Raw genomic sequence first — 21295 nt, 5'->3', positions numbered from 1 at the left:
AAACTTTGACACCCTACACGTGGTCCCCAACTCCAAATCATCTATATAAATTGTAAATAATTGCGGTCCCAACACCGATCCCTGAGGCATACCACTAGTGACTGATTGCCAACCAGAATAGCACTCATTTATCCCCACTCTCTGCTTCCTGTTAGTCAACCAATCCTCTATCCATGCTAATACTGACGCCATGCATCCTTATCTTATGCAGCAGCCTCTTGTGCGGCACCTTGTCGAAGGCCTTTTGGAAATCTAGGTACACCACATCCACTGGGTCCCCATTGTCCACCTTGCTTGTAATGTCATCATAGAATTCCAAAAGATTTGTCAAGCATGACCTGCCCTTCATGAACCCATGCTGCGTCTGCCCAACGGGACAATTTCTATTGAGATGCCCTGCTATTTCTTCCTTGATGATAGACTCAAGCGTCTTCCCCACTACAGAGGTTAAGCTAATCGGTCTATAATTCCCCATCTTTTGTCTACCTCCCTTTTTAAACAGTGGCGTCACATCTGCTGTTTTCCAATCTGCTGGGACTACCCCAGAGTCCAGCGAATTTTGGAAAATTACCGTCAGTGCACCTGCTATTTCTCCCGCCATCTCTTTTAGAACCCTGGGATGCATTCCATCAGGGCCAGGAGACTTATCAGTCCTTAGCTCCATTAGCTTACCCAACACTACCTCTTCCGTAATAATGATTGTTTCCAGGTCCTCACCTACGTTCGTCTCTTTGTCGATTACTGGCATGTTATTAATGTCCTCCACTGAGAAGACCGATACAAAATACCTGTTCAATGCCTCGGCCATTTCATCATATCCCATAACTAAATTCCCCTTCTCATCCTCTAAAGGACCAACGTTTACTTCAGCCACTCTTTTTCGTTTTATATATTTATAGAAACTTTTGCTATCTGTCTTTATATTCTGTGCTAGTTTTTTCTCATGTTCCATCTTACTTTTCTTTACAGCTCTTTTTGTAGCTTTCTGCTGACCTTTAAAGTTTTCCCAATCTTCTAGTTTCATGCTGTTTTTGGCCACTTTGTATGCCTTCTTTTTCAATTTGATAGCCTCCCTTATTTCCTTAGACACCCATGGCAGATTACCCCTTTTCTTCCAGTCCTTCCTTTTCACTGGAATATACTTTTGCTGAGCACTTTGAAAAATTGCTTTGAAAGTCCTCCACTGCTCGTCAACTGTCCCACCGTAAAATCTTTGTTTCCAGTCCACTTTAGCCAAGTCCTCCCTCATTCTATTGTAGTCCCCCTTGTTCAAGCACAGGACCCTGGTATTGGATTTTATCTTCACACTCTCCATCTGTATTCTAAATTCAACCATACTGTGATCACTCCTTCCAAGAGGATCCCTAACCATGAGGTCATTAATTATTCCTGTCTCATTACACAGGACTAGATCTAGGATAGCTTGCTCCCTCGTCGGTTCCATTCCATACTGTTCAAGAAAACTATCACTGATACACTCAACGAATTCCTCCTCAAGGCTACCCTGACTGAGCTGGTTCGACTAATCTACATGTAGATTAAAATCCCCCATGATAATTGCCGTACCATTTTTACAGGCATTAGTTATTTCTTTGTTTATCGCCCGCCCCAATGTGATATTATTTGGTGGCCTATAGACTACGCCTATCAATGACTTTTTCTTCTTAGAGTTTCTAATTTCCACCCAAATGGATTCAACCTCATTCTCCATAGAACCTATATCATCTCTCAGCACCGCCCTGATGTCATCCTTGAATATCAGAGCTACACCACCTCCCTTACCTTCCTGTCTGTCCTTCCGAATAGTCTGGTACCCCTGGATATTTAACTCCCAGTCGTGACCAACCTGTAACCATGTCTCCGTAATGGCTACCAAATCATATTTATTTGCGATGATTTGTGCCGTTACCTCATCAACCTTGTTACGAATGCTACGAGCATTCAGGTAAAGTGCCTTTATGCTAGCTTTCTTACCCTCATGATTTCCAACATCTCTAATAATAACTCCTGAGTTATCCTTCCTTTCTGCTTCTTTCATCGTCTGCCTTGAACCTAAACCCTCCTGCACACATGTTAGCCTGCTGCTTACGTTTTTATTTATCATCATACTCCCTGTCGTTTTCCTTTTCCCTTCCCCCCGAGTCACTAGTTTAAAGTCCTAGAGACCACCCTATTTATCCGTTTCGCGAGAACACTGGTTCCAGATCGATCAGGTGGAGACCGTCCCATCGGTACAGATCCCCCTGGTTCCAAAACTGATGCCAATGCCCCATGAAATGGAACCCCTCTTTCCCACACCACTCCCTTAGCCACGTGTTTACTTCCCTAATATTCTTATCCCTAAGCCAATTTGCACGTGGCTCGGGCAGTAATCTGGAGATTATGACCCTCGAGGACCTGTTCCTTAATTTCGATCCTAGTGCTTTATAATCCCCAAACAGGTCCTCCATCCTAGCCTTGCCTATGTTGTTAGTCCCAACGTGGACCACAACAACTGGATCCTCCCCCTCCCGCTCCAATATCTTTTCAAGCCGGTCAGAGATGTCCTGCACCCTGGCACCAGGCAACACACCATGCGGGACTCCCGATCCGGCTTGCAAAGGATACTATCTATCCCCCTAATTATAGAATCCCCTATAACTACCACTTGTCTTTTTGCTCCCCCCTCTTGAATGGCCTTCTGCACCATGGTGCCATGGTTAGTTGGCTCATCCACCCCGCAGCCCTTTTCCTCATCCACACAGTGAGCAAGTATCTCATACCTGTTGGATACCTGCATTCAATGTGCTGGTTTATATGAGAGATTCCTGGCCATTGATTTTAACAAGGGTTGTGGGGAGTGGGGCGGGGGGGGAAGTGGAATGCTGCAAAGAACTAAGCATCAGACCTGAGCCATTTTAACTCCCGGCCCTAATTTAAATAACCCAGGATCATCTCCCGCCTGAAGTGATGTCAGGGCTAGCGGGAGGGAGCACAAATTGAGTCGAATGGCCGAGGATTCAGGTGATTGGTCCCAGCATTTTTTGGAGGCTGAAGAGGAGGTTTAGCAACTGATACCAGTGCTGGCGGGGGTGGGGGAAGTAGGGGGTAGGGGTGGGGGTGGTGGTAGGGGGTGGGTGGGGGAAGCGCGAGGTGGTCTCTGGAGAGGTCCATAGAAAGAATCCTTGCGGGACCCGGGGAGAATTCCTGCCCCACAAGTATTCCGCAGAAAAGTGATTTGATAAAACTTATCTTGGCCTCTAGTGGCTACTCATACATATCCTGGCCCAACTGTTGAGGCTGGCTCCATGTGGCCTCAAAAGTCCAGAAGTTAAAATGCCACCGTGCTGCTGTTTGCACATTCAGGCAGTGACATTCCAGTGTAAAGTAGGTCCCCTTCTGCTGGGAATGGGTGGCCCTCTAGAGTGGGCAGGGACATGTCGGGACTACTGTGGGACCCCGATTACCACCAGCTTGCCCACCTCACTAACCCCTGCCACCGGCCACAATGTTCCGCTGGGTGGGGTTGGGGAGGGGGTGAGATCCTCCCACAGGCTACTGGAATATTCCAGCTGCTGAGGCTGTTCCTCAGTGCAGGTGAGCATAGAGTGAGATTGGGACAGTCGTTGAGACCTGTTTAACTTACGCCTGCCCTTTACTGAGGAATACTATCCAGAGGACAAGAGAACGGACAGGAAATTGGCTGGGAATGCAAAGATGAAAATTCCACCTATGTCATAGTTTTGAGATACCAATATCTGGAATTTGAAAGTAAGTTGGCTATTAAAAGTGAAAAGATATTGAGAAGCCTCTCATCATTCTAATCTCCTTCTCTTCAGAAGCTGTCTTGCCCAGTTTTAAGCTGCTGTTCTTAGTTGCTCTGATGTGCTTTGTTTCTTCTGTCAGATTTGAGCAGTCGTTTATCATCAGCCTCATCCTCGGTCGTTCCGGCAACTTCTGGACAGCTCTACAGGACGCCAACCACCCAGGGGTCTTCCAATGGATGGGAGGTGATGCAGTCTCCTTCACCAACTGGAATCGAAACCAGCCAGGTAATGGCATGGCCCCTTTAAAGTTCCCTGCTCAGGCGCGAGCCTTTAACAGGAGCAGCTCGGGAACCGGTGCTGAAGGTTTGTCTCATTCTGGTTCCCTCAGTTGGGTTTCAACTCAACTGCTTCAGATTTAGGGGAATGGTTGGAGCATGTGACCATCCAGCTATGTACACACAGCTGGAGTGCAGCCTCTAAACTGCCCCCTCCATCTCCCTCACTAGGAAAAACCTGAAAGAAATTCCCGCCACTGGTTTTTAAAGCATTTAGGTTATTAAAATAATGCTGATCAGAAAAATGTCAACTTCAGGTTTACAACTGAGAAATTTCCACACACTCCACTGCTCAATACGAGACATAGAGAGGTTGATGAGCCTTAGCCCATCCCTCAGCTTATTCTGAATAACATTGGCTTACGCATAATACAATGACCAGACTTCAAAACCACTCCGTGTCTCAACTTTTTCTTGCAATGTGCAAACTGAAAATGCGACTGCACAGACTGAGCCAGGGACCATGGGAGTGGGGGAGGGGAGGATTTCTTCTGGGCAGGAAATGCAAGGTAAGAATTTGCATTTATACGAAGTCTCATCACATATCTCAGAAACATTCCATACTGTTTCACATACTTCCTAGACGTCCTCAACATTGATTCCGGACCCCAGGAAGTCTCATGGCATCAGGTCAAACGCGGGCAAGGAAACCTCCTGCTGATTAGCACTTTTCACCCTCCGTCAGCTGATGAATCAGTTCTTCTCCATGTTGAACGCCACTTGGAAGAACTACTGAGGGTAGCAAGGGCACAGTATCTACTCTGGGTGAGGGACTTCAATGTCCATCACCAAGAGTGTCTCGGTAGCACTGCTACTGACAGAGCTGGCCGAATCCTGAAGGACATATCTACTTGACTTCATCCTCACCAATCTACCTGTTGCAGATGTATCTGTTCCTGACAGTATTGGTAGGAGTGACCACCGCACAGTCCTTGTGGAGATGAAATTCTGTCTTCACACTGAGGATGCCCTCCATCATGTTGTTTGGTACTACCACCGTGCTAAAAAGGATAGACTCAGAACAGATCTAACAACTCAAACTGGGTATCCATGAGGTGCTGTAGGCCATCAGCAGCATCAGAATTGTATTCCAGCACAATCTGTAACCTCATGGTCCGGCACTCTGCCATTTCCATCAAACCAGGGGACCAATCCTGGTTCAATGAGGTCTGTAGGACAGCATGCCAGGAGCAGCACCAGACATACCTAAAAATGAGGTGCCAGCCTGCTGAAGCTACAACACGTGACATGCACGCTAAAAAGTGGAAGCAACATGCTATAGACAGAGCAAAATGATCCCACAATCAACGGAGCACATCAAAGCTCTGCAGTCCTGCCACATCCTGTCATGAATGGTGGTGGACAATTAAACAACTAACCAAAGCAGGAGGTTCCAAAAACATCCCTATCCTCACTGATGGAGGAGCCCAGCACATCAGTGCAAAAAACAAGGCTGAAGTATTTGCAACCATCTTCAGCCAGAAGTGCCGAGTGGATGATCCATCTCAGCCTCCTCCTGAGGTCCCCAGATTCACAGATGCCAGTTTACAGCCAATCTGATTCACTCCACGTGATATCGAAAAATGGCTGAAGGCACTGGACACAGCAAAGGCTATGGGCCCTGACCAGATCCCGGCTGTAGTACTGAAGACTTGTGCTGCAGAACTAGCCACACTCCTAGCCAAGCTGTTCCAGTACAGCTACAACACTGGCATCTACCCAACAATATGGAAAATTGCCCAGGTATGTCCTGTGCACAAAAAGCAGGAGAAGCCCAATCTGGCCAATTACTGCCCCAATCATTAGCAAAGTGATGGAAGGGGCCATCGACAGTACTGTCCAGCAGCACCTACTCAGCAATAACCTGCTCACTGACGCTCAATTTGGGTTCTGCCATGGTCACTCAGCTCCAGACATCATTACAGCCTTGGCCCAAATGTGGTCAAATGAGCTGAATTCAAGAGGTGAGGTGAGAGTGACTGCCCTTGACATCAAGGCAGCATTTGACCGAGTGTGGCGCCAAGGAGCCCGAGCAAAACTGGAGTCAATGGGAATCCGGGGGGAAACTCTCTGCTGGTTGGAGTCATACCTAGCACAAAGGAAAATGGTTGTGATTGTTGGAGGTCAATCATCTCAGCCCCAGGATATCACTGCAGGAGTTCCTCAGGGTAGTGCCTTAGGCCCAACTATTTTCAGCTGCTTCATGAGTGACCTTCCCTCCAAAATAAGGTCAGAAGTGGGGATGTTCGCTGATGATTGCACAGCGTTCAGTACCATTCGCAACTCCTCAAATAATGAAGCAGAATGCGTCCATATGCAGCAAGACCTGGACAACATTCAGACTTGGGCCGATAAGTGGAAGCAACATTTGCACCACACAAGCGCCAGGAAACGACCATCTCCAACAAGAAAGAATCTAACCATCTCCCCTTGGCATTCAATGGCATTACCATCGCTGTATTCCCCATCATCTACATCCTGGGGATTACCATTGATCAGAAACTTAACTGGACCAACCATATAAATGCTGTGGCTGCAACAGCAGGTCAGAGGCTGGGAACTCACCACCTGACTCCCCCAAGCCTGTCTGCCATCTACAAGGCATAAGTCAGGAGTGTGATGAAATTCTCTCCACTTGCCTGGTTGAGTGCAGCTCCAACAACACTCAAGAAGCTTGATACCATCCAAGACAAAGCAGTTCGCTTGATTGGCACACCATCCAGCACTGTAAACATTCACTCGCCCCACCGCCGATGCACAGTAGCGGCAGTGTGTACCATCTACCAGCTGCACTGCAGCAACTCAGCAAATCTCCTCAGATAGCACCTCCTAAACCCATGACCTCTCACACCTAGAAGAGGAAGGGCAGCAGACTCTTGTGAACACCACCACCTACAAGTTCCCCTCCAAGTCAAGCACCATCCTGACTTGGAATTATATTGCCGTTCCTTCACTGTCACTGGGTCAACAGCACTGTTGGTGTACCTGCACCACGTGGATCAGAGCGGTTCAAGAAGGCGGCTCACCTTCTCAAGGGCAATTAGGGATGGACAATAAGTGCTGGCCTTGAAGTGATACTCACATCTGAAGAACGAATAGAAATAGCCCTTTGAAGCAAAGTCATTGCTGTATAGGAACAGATTTCAGGATGTCCTAAAGCACTTTACAGTTAACAAAGTACTTTTTTGAAGTGTAGTCGCTGCTGTAGTGCAGGAAATGCAGTCGTCAATTTGTGCACAGCAAGCTCCCACAAACAGGAATGGGATAATGACCATATCAGGTGTTTTTAGTGATATTGGATGAGATATAAGTCTTAGTCAAGGCACCAGGGAGAGCACTCTGCTCTTCTATGAAATATTGACCTCTTATGTTCCCCTGAAAGTGCAGACAGGCAGCTCATCTGAAAGATAGCATCTCTGACAGTGCAGCACTCCCCCAGTACTGTACTTAATTATCAGCCTAGATTTTGTGTTCAAGTCACAAGTGGGACTTGAACTGACAATATTCTGACTCAGAGACAAGGGTGCTGTAAACTGAGCCACAACTTTATCATTTAGCTACACCCAGTGCCCTAAAGCAATCCTTCTTCCACATGAGGAAAAAGAGAAAGAATTTTGTACAGAAAGACTTTGAGTGCTTTTTATCTCCTGTGATGTGCTGCTGGGCAGGCAGCAGTGAATCTGGGCTGACTGGTATTTGCTTTGGCTGCACGATGATACTAAGCACATCTGGAACTGATATCACTCGGAGTGACGAGGAAATGAATGTGCAGTGTGAGGGGATGGCTGCCTGAGTATAATTGCACTGGTGAATACTTTCATTTTTATAACTGCTGTAGGTTTTAAGGACTTCTGAGTTATGCAGCTCCTTAATAATGGGGCATTGTTCTATAAAAGCAAATGCACACACACACAAAATCTGGACAAGTGAAAAGATACAACTACACAGTAAGAGTAGCACAGTGCCCAGTACTGTCGTTTCAATGTGGTTTTATTTACATGGTCTGATGCTTTCCTTCTCCATTTTAAGGAAGTTGATTTCGACAGTTGAATACAAATGATCATTATAAACATCCAAGATGTATATCTAGAGTTTTGTTTCTTGGCCAGTCTAAAGAGAAACTCCACACTGGTAGAATTTAGATGTGGCTGTCCCAGATCAAAACCTGGAACTATTTTTAGTTCTTTCTTGAGATGTGGGTATTGCTGGCAAGGCCGGCATTTATTATCCATAGTAACAGAAGCAAAATACTGCAAATGCTGGAAATCTGAAACAAAAACAGTTTTTGATGCAACTGAATGGCTGGTTAGGCCACTGGCCACTTCAGAGGGCATTTAAGGGCACAATGGTGTGAGGCTGGAGTCATGTGTAGGCCAGACCAGGTAAGGACAGTAGGTTTCCTTTCCTAAAGGGAATTAGTGAACCAGTTGGGCTATTAACGATAATCCGGTGGTGTTTGAACTCATGTTCACTGAGGTTGTTAAAGCAGTCCTCTGGACTACTGGTCCAGAAACATAACCACAACAGTGATGCTCAGCAAAGCAGCATTTTGGATGGGTGCATTATAGTTAAGCCGAATCCTGCCTTTGCCGAATATCCTCATACATGCACATTGCAGCTGGCGAGCACTGGCTGATTCACCGCACCCCACCCCCCCACCCCATTCCTTGCTCAGAAGCCCTGGAGACAGTTGCAGCATCGCTTACTGCAACCCCAGCTAAAATCAGCAGAGACCAGGGTCCCGAACTCTTCAACCTTTAGGTCTATATGGTGCAATGTGATGTGATTTGTCAGCTAAGCCAATGAGCAGAGGGTGGGCGGGGACACTTTTTGTGCTTTTTTTCCTGGTTTAGTAACTGGATGAATGATTAGGTGGGCTGGGGTGTTGCTAAAGTGTTAATTCGATCTGCAGTTCATGGAAACTGCCTCAAGCATAGAAACGGTTATTTTTGGCAGTGATTCCAATTACAGCAAATTTCAATGAGCTCGGGTAAGGTTTTAATTGAAGAACGTTAAATCATTACACTCAGTGACATTAAATGTACATAGCCATTCCTGTATCTGACTGCCAGCTGAAAGCAATTTACAATGTAGTGCTATTATTTCTTGCATCAGCTATTAGTGTGTGTACTGTAATTTGACAGAGCAATGTGTATAGTACCATGCATTATCATAATGATTAATTAAGCCTTAAACACATACTATAGTGAGTCTTGGCTGCCATCATGCTAAGTCCCAAAGGTTCAGGGTTATTGTCTTTTGCCAAAAACAAGGCAGGAAAAGTATTGAGCTCAGGGCCCTGATATTTCTGTTGCTCTTGCTGCTGAAATTTCTTGGAAAGTCCTCAACAGGTGAAGAATGCCTTCAACACACAAGAACCCAGGAGTATGTGGGAAGTATGCGGCACTCTTTTAAAAACCAGGCTTTCAACGTTTGTCTCTTTTTGCTTCAGGTATTTTCAGATAGCCCACACCAAAAACCACACTAACCCCATACAGAACCTGAAACCCTTACTAAGGGGAATGAACCCTGAGTCTGTGGAAATGGGATTGGGGTTCCAGGGTGGATAGCTTTGAATTTGAACAGGTACAACAATGGAGTCTTTTGCTCCCTGATTTGGGAACACTGACTGCAAAGATATTAGGAGATATTAGGACAGGTGACCAAATGCTTCGTCAAAGAGGTAGGTTTTAATCACCCCACTCTTCTCAATCTATCCTTATTTCAAATAGTGCCATAACACTCGTCTAGTGTGTATGAGGTTCCACACCTCCTGTATTATGGCTTGCAGTGTTATTTGGAATGCTGAGTGGATGAACTGAGCCTTCTGTTGCAGGTTACAAAGGTGGCTGCGTGGTGTTGGCCACAGGAAACTCTGTTGGATTATGGGATGTGAAGGATTGCAACAGCTTCAGGGCAAAATACATCTGCAGGCAGAACCTGGCAACCTCACTCGATCCAGGTGCCAGACCAACGACAGTGACTCCTACACCTAGTGTTACAGGAAGCTGTCCAACAGGATGGGTTTCATCCCCAACTCTCCGACACTGCTATAAGGTAAGGAGAGTCTGAATCTCTTTACAAGTGCACGTTGGCAAGCAGTCAATATTCATCTCAACTTCTCTCTGAAGCTACAAGTTCAACAGTTGTACAATCCCGATTTTCATTGCTTTGCTATTGGTGGCCATGCCTCCAGTTCCTGAGACTGGAAGCTCTGGAATTCCCTCAATAAACCTCGCCAACTCTTCACCTCTCTCTCCTCCTTTATGTAAGTGGAGTTGCATAGAATGCAGATTTAGAAGCAATTTGCTCCATCTCCAAACAAACCCTCGATCTATGGTACTGGATATATAAAATTCGATCTGATCCATTGTTGTGTGCACAGGATCACCTCTGATACAAAAACAGAAAATGTTGAAAATAATTAGAATTATGTGTGAAGAGGGAAGCAAAGTTAACATTTCAGGTCGATGACCTTTTGTCAGAACTGGAAAAAAATTTATAGATGTACCAGGTTTTAAGCAAGTACAGAGGCAGAGAGAGGAGAGGGGAGGAAAGAACAATAGGGAGTGGAAGGCAGGAGAGATTAAATGGCAAAAGAAATGATGATGCAAGGCAAAAGGAGATGGTAATAGGACAAGTAAAGAAACCAAAGATGGGTCTAGAGGAGGTGTAAATGGCAACAGCAGAACCATTACCACCAACTACTGTCCAAAAAAATGGGACAGAGTTTATGGCCTGAAATTATTGAACTCAGTGTTGAGTCCGTAAGGCTGTAAAATGCCTAATCGAAAGATGAGATTGTGTTCCTCGAGCTTACGTTAACCTCTATTGAAACAGTGTAGGAGGCCGAGGACAAAGAGGTTAGAGTGGGAATGAGGTGGAGAATTAAAATGACAGGCGAACGGAAGCTCAGGGTCAATCTTGGAGATTGAGCAGAGGCGTTCAGCAAAGTGATCACCCAGTCTGCGTTTGGTCTCCTCAATATAGAGGAGACCACATCGTGAGCAGTGAATACAGTACACTAAATTGAAAGAAGTACAAGTAAATCGCTGTTTCACTGGAAGGACTGTCTGGGGCCCTGGACGGTGAGAAGGGAAGGCATAAAAGAGCAGGTGTTGCATCTCCTCTACTTGCGTGGGAAGGGTAGGGGTTGTTTCGGGAGTTGGGGGGCGGGGAATTGAAGCATGGACCAGGGGTCTGGGAGGGAACAGTTCCTTCAGAATGATGAAAAGGGAGGGAAAGGTGTGTTTGGTGCTGGCTCATTGCTGGAGGTCGCAGAAATGGCAGTGGATGATCCATTGAATGTGGAGGCTGGTGAGGTGGAAGATGAAAACAAGGATAATCCTGTTATGGTTCTGGAAAGGAGGGGAAGGGGTGACAGCAGAAGTGCGGGAAATGGGATGGATGTGGTCGAAGACCCTGTCAACCTCAGCTGAGGGAAAAGATAGATGAATCGGAAGCACTGGTCTGAAAGGTGGCATTGTCAGAACAGATGCGACAGAGACTGAGAAATTGGGAAAACGGAATGATCCTATCTGATCCATTGTTGTGAGCACAGGATCCCTACTCATCCACTGAATTGGAACCATAGGATTCCTCAGATCCCTTGAACTGAGTTCCGGCTCATCTGTTATGTTGTGGGGGGGCGGACAGGTGGTGGTGGGTGGGTGGTGCTGTAACCCTCTTGACTTGCAGTAGTGTGCACAAGATTCCACCATTTCTGCTGTTTTGAGTGCAGACTACTCTTGGTCTACTGAATTAGGAATGAAGAGCCCATCTTGGTCTGCTGTATCAGGAGTGGTTTGGGAATGCAGGTTCCCTCTTGCGTGCACTGGCAGTGTAGGAATGTTCTTGATATGCTGAAAGTCTTAATGTAAGCATAGGAACAGGGGTAGGCCATTGAGCTCCTTGCACCTGTTCGGCCATTCCATTAGATTATGGCTGACCTATATCTTAACTACGTCTACCCGCCTTGTTTCTGTAACTGTTAATATCCTTGCCGAACAAAAATCTATCAATCTCAGCTTTGATATTTTCAGTATCAACAGCTTTTTTGGGGAGAGCGTTCCAGATTTCCACTGCCTTTTGTGTGAATAGTGCTTCCTGACATCACCTCAGCACAGTCTAGTTCTGATTTTAAGGTTAAGCCCCCATATTCTGGATGCCCCCACCAGGAAAATAGTTTCTCTCTATTTACCCTATCAGCTCTTTTAATCATCTAAAACACCTCAGATCATCCCTTAATCTTTACCATATTTACCATAAAAGACTATTTTTTCTGTCAAACCGTGTGCAACACCGTAGGTGGTTGACGAAGTTTATTATTGAAACTCTTGTGTTTTATAAACATAAAACAGGCTTTTTTTTTTAATGTTTGGCTGAGCAAAATGGAAAGAGATGACATAAAGGGAGCATACGAACATACAAACATATGAATTAGGAGCAGGATAAGGCCACTCGGTCCCTCAGGCCTGCTCCACCATTCAATAAGTTCATAGCTGAACTGATTTCTCCACATTTCCACCTACCCCCGATAATCTTTCACCCATTCCAGGTATTAGTCTAGTGCACCTTCTCTGTACTGCCTCCAATGCATTTACATCCTTCCTTAAATAAGGAGACCAATACTGTACACAGTACTCCAGATGTGGTCTCACCAATGACCTGTATAGCTGAAGCATAACCTCCCTACTTTTGTATTCAATTTCCCTCGCGATAAACGATAACATTCTATTAGCTTTCCTAATTACGCGCTGTACCTGCATACTAACCTTTTGCGATTCATGCACTAGGACACCCAGATCCCTCTGCATCTCAGAGCTCTGCAATCTCTCACCATTTGGATAATATGCTTTTTTTTCTCCCCTTTGCTTCATTTGCCAATGACCTTAAATCTGTGTCCTCTGGTTACTGATCCTTCTGCCAGTGGAAACAGTTTATCCCTATCTACTCAGTCAAAACTCCTCATGTTTTGGAAACTGCCATTTAATCTCCCCTTAACCTTCTCTGTTCCAAGGAGAACAATCCCAGCTTTCCCAATTTTTCCATATAACTGAAGTCCCTCATCATTGGTACCATCCAAGGTCAGCTTCCACCCATCTCCCCATCATACTGTGGGTTGTTTTACCTGTTTTTTCACCTGTAAATGAGATGTTTCCATTTAGAATTGTAGCTTTTACTGTGGACATTTTGCAGAATGCTGGAAGGGGCTCTTTTTTGAGGAACTGAAGCGGTAAAGTTGAGATTTTCGCTTGGCTTCTTCATCCTCTTTCAATCCCTCCAACTGTTCTGGCACCTTTAGTCCATTATCTAATTCCACAACACACCATAGTTTCTGTACATTCCTCCCAACCCTCAGCAGACTCAGTTCCTCCATGAAACTCACTTCATACACACTTAACCCTCTCCCGACTCAGCTCCTGGCCACAGGACTGCTTCTTCTGGGGGTCAACATCAGAAACTGCTCCTTTTCATCAGATTCAACGCTAATAACAATCTGACTCTTAATATAAACCACCTTCTGTCCTGTTATCCTCTGCATCTTCTGCTCCAGCTCAACCTCTCCAAGCTTCTGGACCACTCACTAGATACTACCACTTATACGCTTTGCTGCTGATTCCCAGCTTTAGCTCTCTACTTCGACTCTTAATACCATGGCTGTTGCCGCGCTGACCTGACTTATAGAATTTGTAGCTAAACATTGACAAGACCGAAACTATCCTATTTGGCACCTGTCCTCTTCATGGTTGCCCATTCAAGTTCAATCTCATTGGGTGACACGTCAGAGCCCTGTCCAATTCTTTGACCTCACATCCAGTCCATCATCTTGTAACATTACCCAACTCCATTCCCACTGCACACCACTGTCACTGGAATCCTTGATCATGCCATTTAAATGTTAGCCTGGCTCAGTGGTTGCATTCTTGCTTCTGAATCAGAAGCCAGACCCACTAGTGAGGGAGTTCTGCACTGTTGGAGTTGGGAATGCCCTTGTTCGGATGAGACATTAAACTGAGACTCTGTCTGCCTGTTCAGGTGGACAAAAAAAGATCCCAAGGTGTTATTCAAAGACGAGCAGGGGAGTTCTCCTGATATCCTGGCCAATATTTATACCTCAACCAACACCATCAAAGCAAATGATCAGGTTACATAATTCATTGCTGTTTGCGGAGCAGTCAGTAACTACACTTCAAAAATATTTCATTGGCTGTGAATTGCTTTGGGACATCCTTAGGATATGAAAGGCACTGCTATAAATGCAAGCTCTTCTTTCTTTTTCCAATTCCCTCCTCACTGACCTCTTAAACTCCAATTTATGCTGATCTCTGCCAGCTGTCCTTGTTTTCATTTCTTCGCATCCCCATCGAAGCTGAGAGTTGCTGCATTTTGATTTTGGCCAACAGATGGGAAATGTCATGAATTGGTAATGATTGGCAATACAGCCTGTTATTGAATCCCTCCAGCAATCCCAGCAGCAGGACATGAAACAGGAGGTGAAGGGGTGGGAGGAGGAGTAGAAGGATACGGGTCAAACATAGAGGTAAACAACAGTCAATTGAAATAAGAACACATCACAGCCAATGAAGTATTTTTGAAGTATAGTTACTGTTCATTCCACAACCAGCAGTGAGATAAGTGACCAAATTATCACTAAAAGTAGCAGCACAGGTTACTAAGGCTATATAAAAGCAAACAATGCACTGGGGTTCATTTCTAGAAGCAGAGAAGTTATGTTAAACCTGTATAGAGCCTTGGTTAGACCACACTTGGTGTACTGTTATGAAAAGGACATAGTTAGGAAAGTGCAAGAAACATTTTCTGGAATGATATCAGAGCTGGGAGGTTATATCTATCAGGGAAGATTGAACAAGCTGGGGCTTTTTTTTCCTCTAGAAAAGAGAAGACTGAGGAGTGACCTGATAGAGGCCTTTAAGATTATGAAAGAGCTCAATAGGGTAGACGTGGAGGAGATGTTTCCATGTACATACAAAACCAGAACTAGGGGACATAAATATAAGATAGTCACCAATAAATCCAATAGGGAATTCAGGAGAAACTTTTTTACCTAGACAGTGGTTAGAATGTGGAACTCATTACCACAAACAGCAGTTGAGGTGAATAGCGTCGATGCATTTAAGACGAAGCTGGATAAGCACATGAGGGAGAAAGGAATAGAAAGATATGCAAACAGGGCTAGATGAAGAAGGGGGGGGGGGGGTGGGGCGGGCGACTCGTGTGTAACATAAACCCTGGCATAAACGTATTGGGCCGAATGGCCTGTTTCTATGCTGTAAATACTTTGTAACACTTTGTAATTGTAGTATTCTGCAACTTGGCCAGTTCCCAAGACTTAAATAACTAGTAAACTTTTCAACAGTTTTTTTTTAAACTGTGTGGGAGGCAGGAAATGAAGATTAATTAACAGGGACTCCACAGTAAATTTAGAAAGTATGGTACTTACATTTGTAAGGTTATACTAAGCATAGGCAATATCACTTCAGAATGTGTAACATTGGGCGAATGGAATGGATCCAATTCAATAGGAGTTGAAAGGTTAAGTCAGGATTTGCCAGAAAAGGGCAAGGTTCTGAAGTAACTTAAGCCGTGTAATTACACTGTGGGATAATAGTAGACAAACATTTACTGTGTTTGTCTGCAATTTTCTCCACTGTTCTAGTGGAAATATTAACCTGTTTAAATGAAGTGCAATTTTAGGGCCTTTGGGACAAAAATAAACTTCCCCTCAGAGCCAGCACAGATATGACAGGCCGAATGGCCTCCTTCTGTGCTGTAACAATTCTGTGATTTTGTGAGTGAATGTGGAACAGCCTGTCAACAACAACAATCGTGGCTGAATCCATTAACTCCCACAAAAAGGAGCTGGATAGAAAGAAAGTCTTGCCTTTAAATAGTGCATTTCACATCTCAGGACGTGCCAACGTGTTTCAGTCACTGTTGTAGAGAAACGTGACTGCCAATTTGAATATAACAAGGTCCCAAAAACAGCAATGAGGTCAACGAGCAGATAATCTGCTTTTAGTGAAGCTGGTCAAGTAATAATTATTGGCCAGGACATTGGGAAAACTCCCCTGCTCTCCTTCAAATAGTGTCATTTGTTCTTTAATATCATAGAAACATAGAAAATGGGAGCAGGAGTAGGCCATTCGACCCTTTGAGTCTGCTCCACCATTCATTATGATCATATTCCCGCTTTCGTCCCAAATCCTTTGATCCCTTTAAACCCAAGAGCTATATCTAACTCCTTCTTGAAAACATACAATGTTTTGGCCTCAACTGCCTTCTCTGGTAGCGAATTCCACAGGCTCACCATTCTCTGGGTGAAGAAATTTCTCCTCATCTCAGTCCTGAAAGATTTACCCCGTATCCTTAGACTATGACCCCTGGTTCTGGACTCCTGCACCATCAGGAATATCCTTCCTGCATCTACCCTGTCAAGTCCTGTAAGAATTTTATAGGTTTCTATGAGATCCCCCCTCACTCTTCTGAACTCCAGCCAATATAATCCTAACCGACTCAATCTCTCCTCATACGTCAGTCCCGCCATCCCAGGAATCAGTCTGGTAAACCTTCACTGCACTTCCTCTATAGCAAGAACATCCTTCCCCAGATAAGGAGACCAAAACTGCACACAGTATTCCAGGTGTAGCCTCACCAAGGCCCTGTATAATTGCAGCAAGACATCCCTGCTCATGTACTCGAATCCTCTCGTTATGAAGGCCAACATACCATTTGCCTTTTTTACCGTCTGTTGCACCTGCATGCTTACCTTCAGCGACTGGTGTACGAGAACACCCAGGTCTCGTTGCATAGTCCCCTTTCTCAGTTTACAGCCGTTCTGATAATCTGTCTTCCTGTTTTTGCTATCAAAGTGGATAACCTCACATCTGAAAGGGCAGGTGTGGCTTTGGTTAAACAGCTCATCCGAAAGCCAGCACCTCCAACAGTGCCGCACTCCCCCAGTGCTGCAGTGGAGTGTCAGCTAAAATTATGTGCTCAAACCCTGGAATATGGCTTGACCCATTACCTTCTGACTCAGGAACAAGGATACCACCACCCAGCCAAGTCTGACATATTCTGGGGATATGCAAAAAATTGAGCTGATCAAATGGTCCATGAGAGATAATAGTTCCTGTGAGGATGCATGGAAAAATATTTTGGAATAACTTGTGGGGATCAGGAAGTATGATACTAGGTGTAGATGTTATGATTATGCATGGAAAAATCATGGGGGAATTCCTGATAAATGCTACTAAGAGGGGGAGGCAGGCTGGGGGGTGCGAGGATTCACATTGTAAATGATGCAAATGCATGCACCCAGTCTGTATAGGTGGAGGATTGATAGACTGAAAGACTTGTTCTTGTTCAGTGATTTCCTATGCAACAACTACACCTTGGTACTATTCTGAAAGCATCTTCGTGGCTCAATCTGACCCAAGAGAGGGCTAATTTTCTGGATTGTTTAGAATCATATAGGACCAGGCTTTGCCTCAGGATGGAGCCTCTTTAGTCAGACAGGATTCTGAGCTTTCAGCCAGAGTTGCAACATGTACAATGTTATTTTGCATATTGCTATTTTTAATACATTGCAGATTTTACATTGGTTGCACTCTGATTATAAAGATTTGGAATAACTTCAATCCCAACCCCTTGATCATCAAGTGCTACTGTATGTGATTCAAACTCTGGTATTGGTCACTTTGTTGTCCTGTTCCTCCCCCGATCCTTCAGGCATGAGAAATTCACTGAGTACTAATTACAAGGAGGTCTGATCACTGAGCTGCAGATATGCTTAGACACAGAATGTGAAGGATGTGGTGATCACAGACAAAACCGTCTTTGTTTCCTTCACTTACTGAAAGGTTTATACAGCTGGTGCCCAAACACCTTTGTTCTCGCCATTAACCCAGCTCTCCAAAATTCTATCAAAGGCAAACTGTATCACATGCTGAGGTGAGATCTCCAGTTTGGATGTGAGAAGATTTTTTTTTCAAGAGCTCAATGTTTATTGTGACTAGCTGATCCCACGTGGCATTGCTCAGTGCACTCTGGAATCCAGAGCACAATTGTGATGTTTGTTCCACTGAGAAGCAGCCAATGGTTCCTCTAAGCTGCACGCAGGCATAGCCACACAGCAATCATGAAGGTACCATGCAGGCCACTCACAAGCTGTCCCCTTTAAGACATGCATTAAAAAAATTTAAAGGCACCAAGCATTGAAATAGACAGGCCGCACACAACACATTGAGAGGGATCATTGGATGCAGCTGCATTTAGCCTGATTTGTGCCTTTGAGCTTCTTGCTCAGGTACTCCCCATGGATGAGTGGTCCTTGGACCCTAGGGGATAGTGAAGGGGCGGGATCTGTGAGGGGATCCATGAGGCAATCAGATTTACATCTTCTTGCATTTTCTTCCATATTTATTGACTTAATAACGTTATTTCTGCTGTTGTATATATAAATATATTAAAACAAATTTCTGCACCCTTTTTCTTTGGGTAGCTGACATTTTTAGGAAGTAAGGATACAGGGTTCCCAGGAGTGTGTCTCTATTTGTAAGGGACTCCTGGGAGAGTATTGAGACTTGCAGGCATTACCCTGGAATGTGTCAGTATTTGCAGAAAAGTTTGTAATCTACCCCGGTCTCTGCGGCATTCTGGAGGCTACTCGTTAACCAAATATTTTTGTAGATTGGAGACTGCTTATAAATTCTTGGCTGTTCCCCACCCTGAGGAGAGGAAGAGGCAGAAAAACTTATGAAATGACTCGTTTTCTTTTGTATTTGTACTCTCGGCATTTTGAAGTGTGATGGTAGATAATGGGAGTCAGCGTTTGTCTGCTCTACTTACCCAAAATGTCTGGCTGACAGAAATCCTTCTCTTCTGGTTCTGATTTCAAGATTTCCAATTCCTTACCTGTCATGTTGATGCTTCACTCCCCAGTTGTTAATTCTCCTGTCCAATACTTGAGTCAATAATCTAGGCTTACACTCCTGTGCAGTACTGAGGGAATGTGCAGGTGCAGCACTTTGGATGAAATGTCAAATTGGGGTGCTGTCTACCTGTTCAGGTGGTTGCATAAAATTCCACGACACTATTCCCCCAGTGTCCTGGCCAATATTTTCCCTTCACCTAACACCAAAAACTGATTAACTATCATTTACAGTTCATGAGATCTTGCTGTGCACAAATTGGCTGACTTCTTGCTGCACACAGTAGCAGTGTGACAGATTTAAGCAAAAGTACTGGTCCAGTTGCAGGGTGTGTGCTGTTGGATCTGTCCCATGCTGCAGGTTTGCATTACATATGGGGACATGTAATAGTGAATAACAGGAATATATTGCAAAGTAAGATGAACATTTGTTTGCCTACTTAGCAACAGTGACTTCATTTCAAATGAATTAATAGGCTGTGAAGCACTTTGGGATGTCCTGAGGATGTGAAAGATGTTATTTAAATTTAAGCTCCTTTTCACTGATCCATTCTGGTGTGACGTTGGAATGGATTCCTGGTTTTCATGACTTGGCTGTAAATCGGAATAGGATGTTGTGTGGATATGCACAAGTCTGTCTCTCAAGTGCTTCTTAAACCAATGCCCACCTGTATCAGAGACCGAAGTGCTACCAATTGAGGCAAGCTGACACCTAGATATCAGAAAGCATACATCCAGCTGTAACGCTGCCCAAAGATTATCCATTGCAAATAAACAGCAGGAAGTAACTGGAGCCTTGACATGTGCAGAAGGGGCTGAGGGAAGCTCAAGGTCTTCCGCATATATTTTGATCCTGTCCACAAGTCCTTCAATCTCTCTGGGCTGTGATACTGAGAGAGAGCCATGTGCTCGCTTGCCTGCATTGGTTCCCATCCAGCAACACCTCAAATTTAAAATTCTCATCCTTGTGTTCAGATCCCTCCATGGCCTCACCCCTCCCACCATCTCTTTAACCTCCTTCAGCCCTACAACACTGAGAATTCTGCGTGCCTCTAATCCTGGTCTCTTGTGCATCCTTGATTTTAATTGCGCCACCATTGGTGGCTGGGTCTTCAGCTGCCTAGGTCCTAAGTTCTGGCATTTCCTCCCTAAACCTCTTCATCTCTCTCTCTCTCTCCTCCTTGAAGATGCTCCTTAAAATCTGCCTCACTCCTATCCTAATATCTCCTTATGTGACTTGATGTCAAATTTGGTTTGATAATGCTCCTGTGAAGCACCTTGGGACATTTTGCCTTTTTAAATATAAATGCTCCTTCTTGTTATGGGCAAATCTGCTGATTCTTACCAGTTTTGAGATTTGTGAGGATTCAGCATAGTTCAGTTCCTTACTTACTCCTAGTCTACTCACTGCATCCTGCTCCACAGGCACCAGACAGTGATGACAATTTGGTCTGCCTCAGATCCAGACAGTGTTCTGGAGATAGGCCCAGTCAGAAGGAATTGTGTGTATATTCACTGACTAAACAACACGTTAGTGTATGAGTTACTGAACAGCAGCTGGTCAGGTTATGCCAACTCAATTCAAATCAATTGACAAAAGTCAGCAAGATGAATCAGCTTTGTGTAAATAATCTCAATGACAAGTTCCCAGTTTAAAGAATGAATTACTAATCATTCCCCAAGCTTTTCAATAAGGACCAGACTGTAAAACCTGGTTTATTAATGAGTGATCTGGTTATAATGATTAAGATTATCGTATTGGTCATCAGAGAGGTATTCAGTGTAATTCTTTCCAGTTATTCCAAGTCAGAGTTGCTGTGTCTGTTCTCTGTAATCGCTGTTTATCAGGATCAGTATTTTAGCAGCACTCCCTCTGACCCAGAGCATTGCTGAAGATTGCATCAGAATCTGGCTTCACTTGCAATCCAGATGGTCCTTCTGCGTGCGGAGGTGTGCTCAGAGGCAGCTAGCACACAATCCACAGGATCCTTTACCTTCCGGTATTCTCTAATTAAACCCGCTCGCAGTAACCTGGACTCTCACACTGGATCCGCAAAAAATGATGTCAGTATCTGCTTTTAATATTGAGCCAAGTGCCACGCTGCAGCTCGATAGTGAATGTGCTGGGATTCAGTGGGGCCAGTGGTTTTATATAGAGTGCTGCAGCTGCTGGCCATAGTGAATTGCAGCACGTTCAGATTACAGGTGGTTGTGTGAGATTCGCACAATGTCTCCCCTCATCTTCTCAATGTGCTTAACCA

The 21295-nt window shown here is 44.7% G+C and overlaps 1 protein-coding gene across 1 annotated transcript in view; it reads left to right on the top strand.

The window, feature by feature from the left end:
* The window catches only part of mrc2 (mannose receptor, C-type 2), a 262300-nt gene that overhangs the window by 131228 nt on the left and 109777 nt on the right, over positions 1–21295 (top strand). The window contains exons 17-18 of the mRNA XM_068013057.1: positions 3886–4031; positions 9918–10138. Of these exons, the coding sequence (XP_067869158.1) occupies positions 3886–4031; positions 9918–10138 (367 nt within the window). The remainder of the gene's footprint in view (positions 1–3885; positions 4032–9917; positions 10139–21295) is intronic.

This window comes from Heterodontus francisci, chromosome 33 (genome assembly GCF_036365525.1).
Source record: "Heterodontus francisci isolate sHetFra1 chromosome 33, sHetFra1.hap1, whole genome shotgun sequence".
In the NCBI taxonomy this organism is placed as follows: Eukaryota; Metazoa; Chordata; class Chondrichthyes; order Heterodontiformes; family Heterodontidae; genus Heterodontus; species Heterodontus francisci.
Note: the sequence above shows the minus strand (reverse complement) of the source record. Positions and strands in the feature narration are given on the sequence as shown.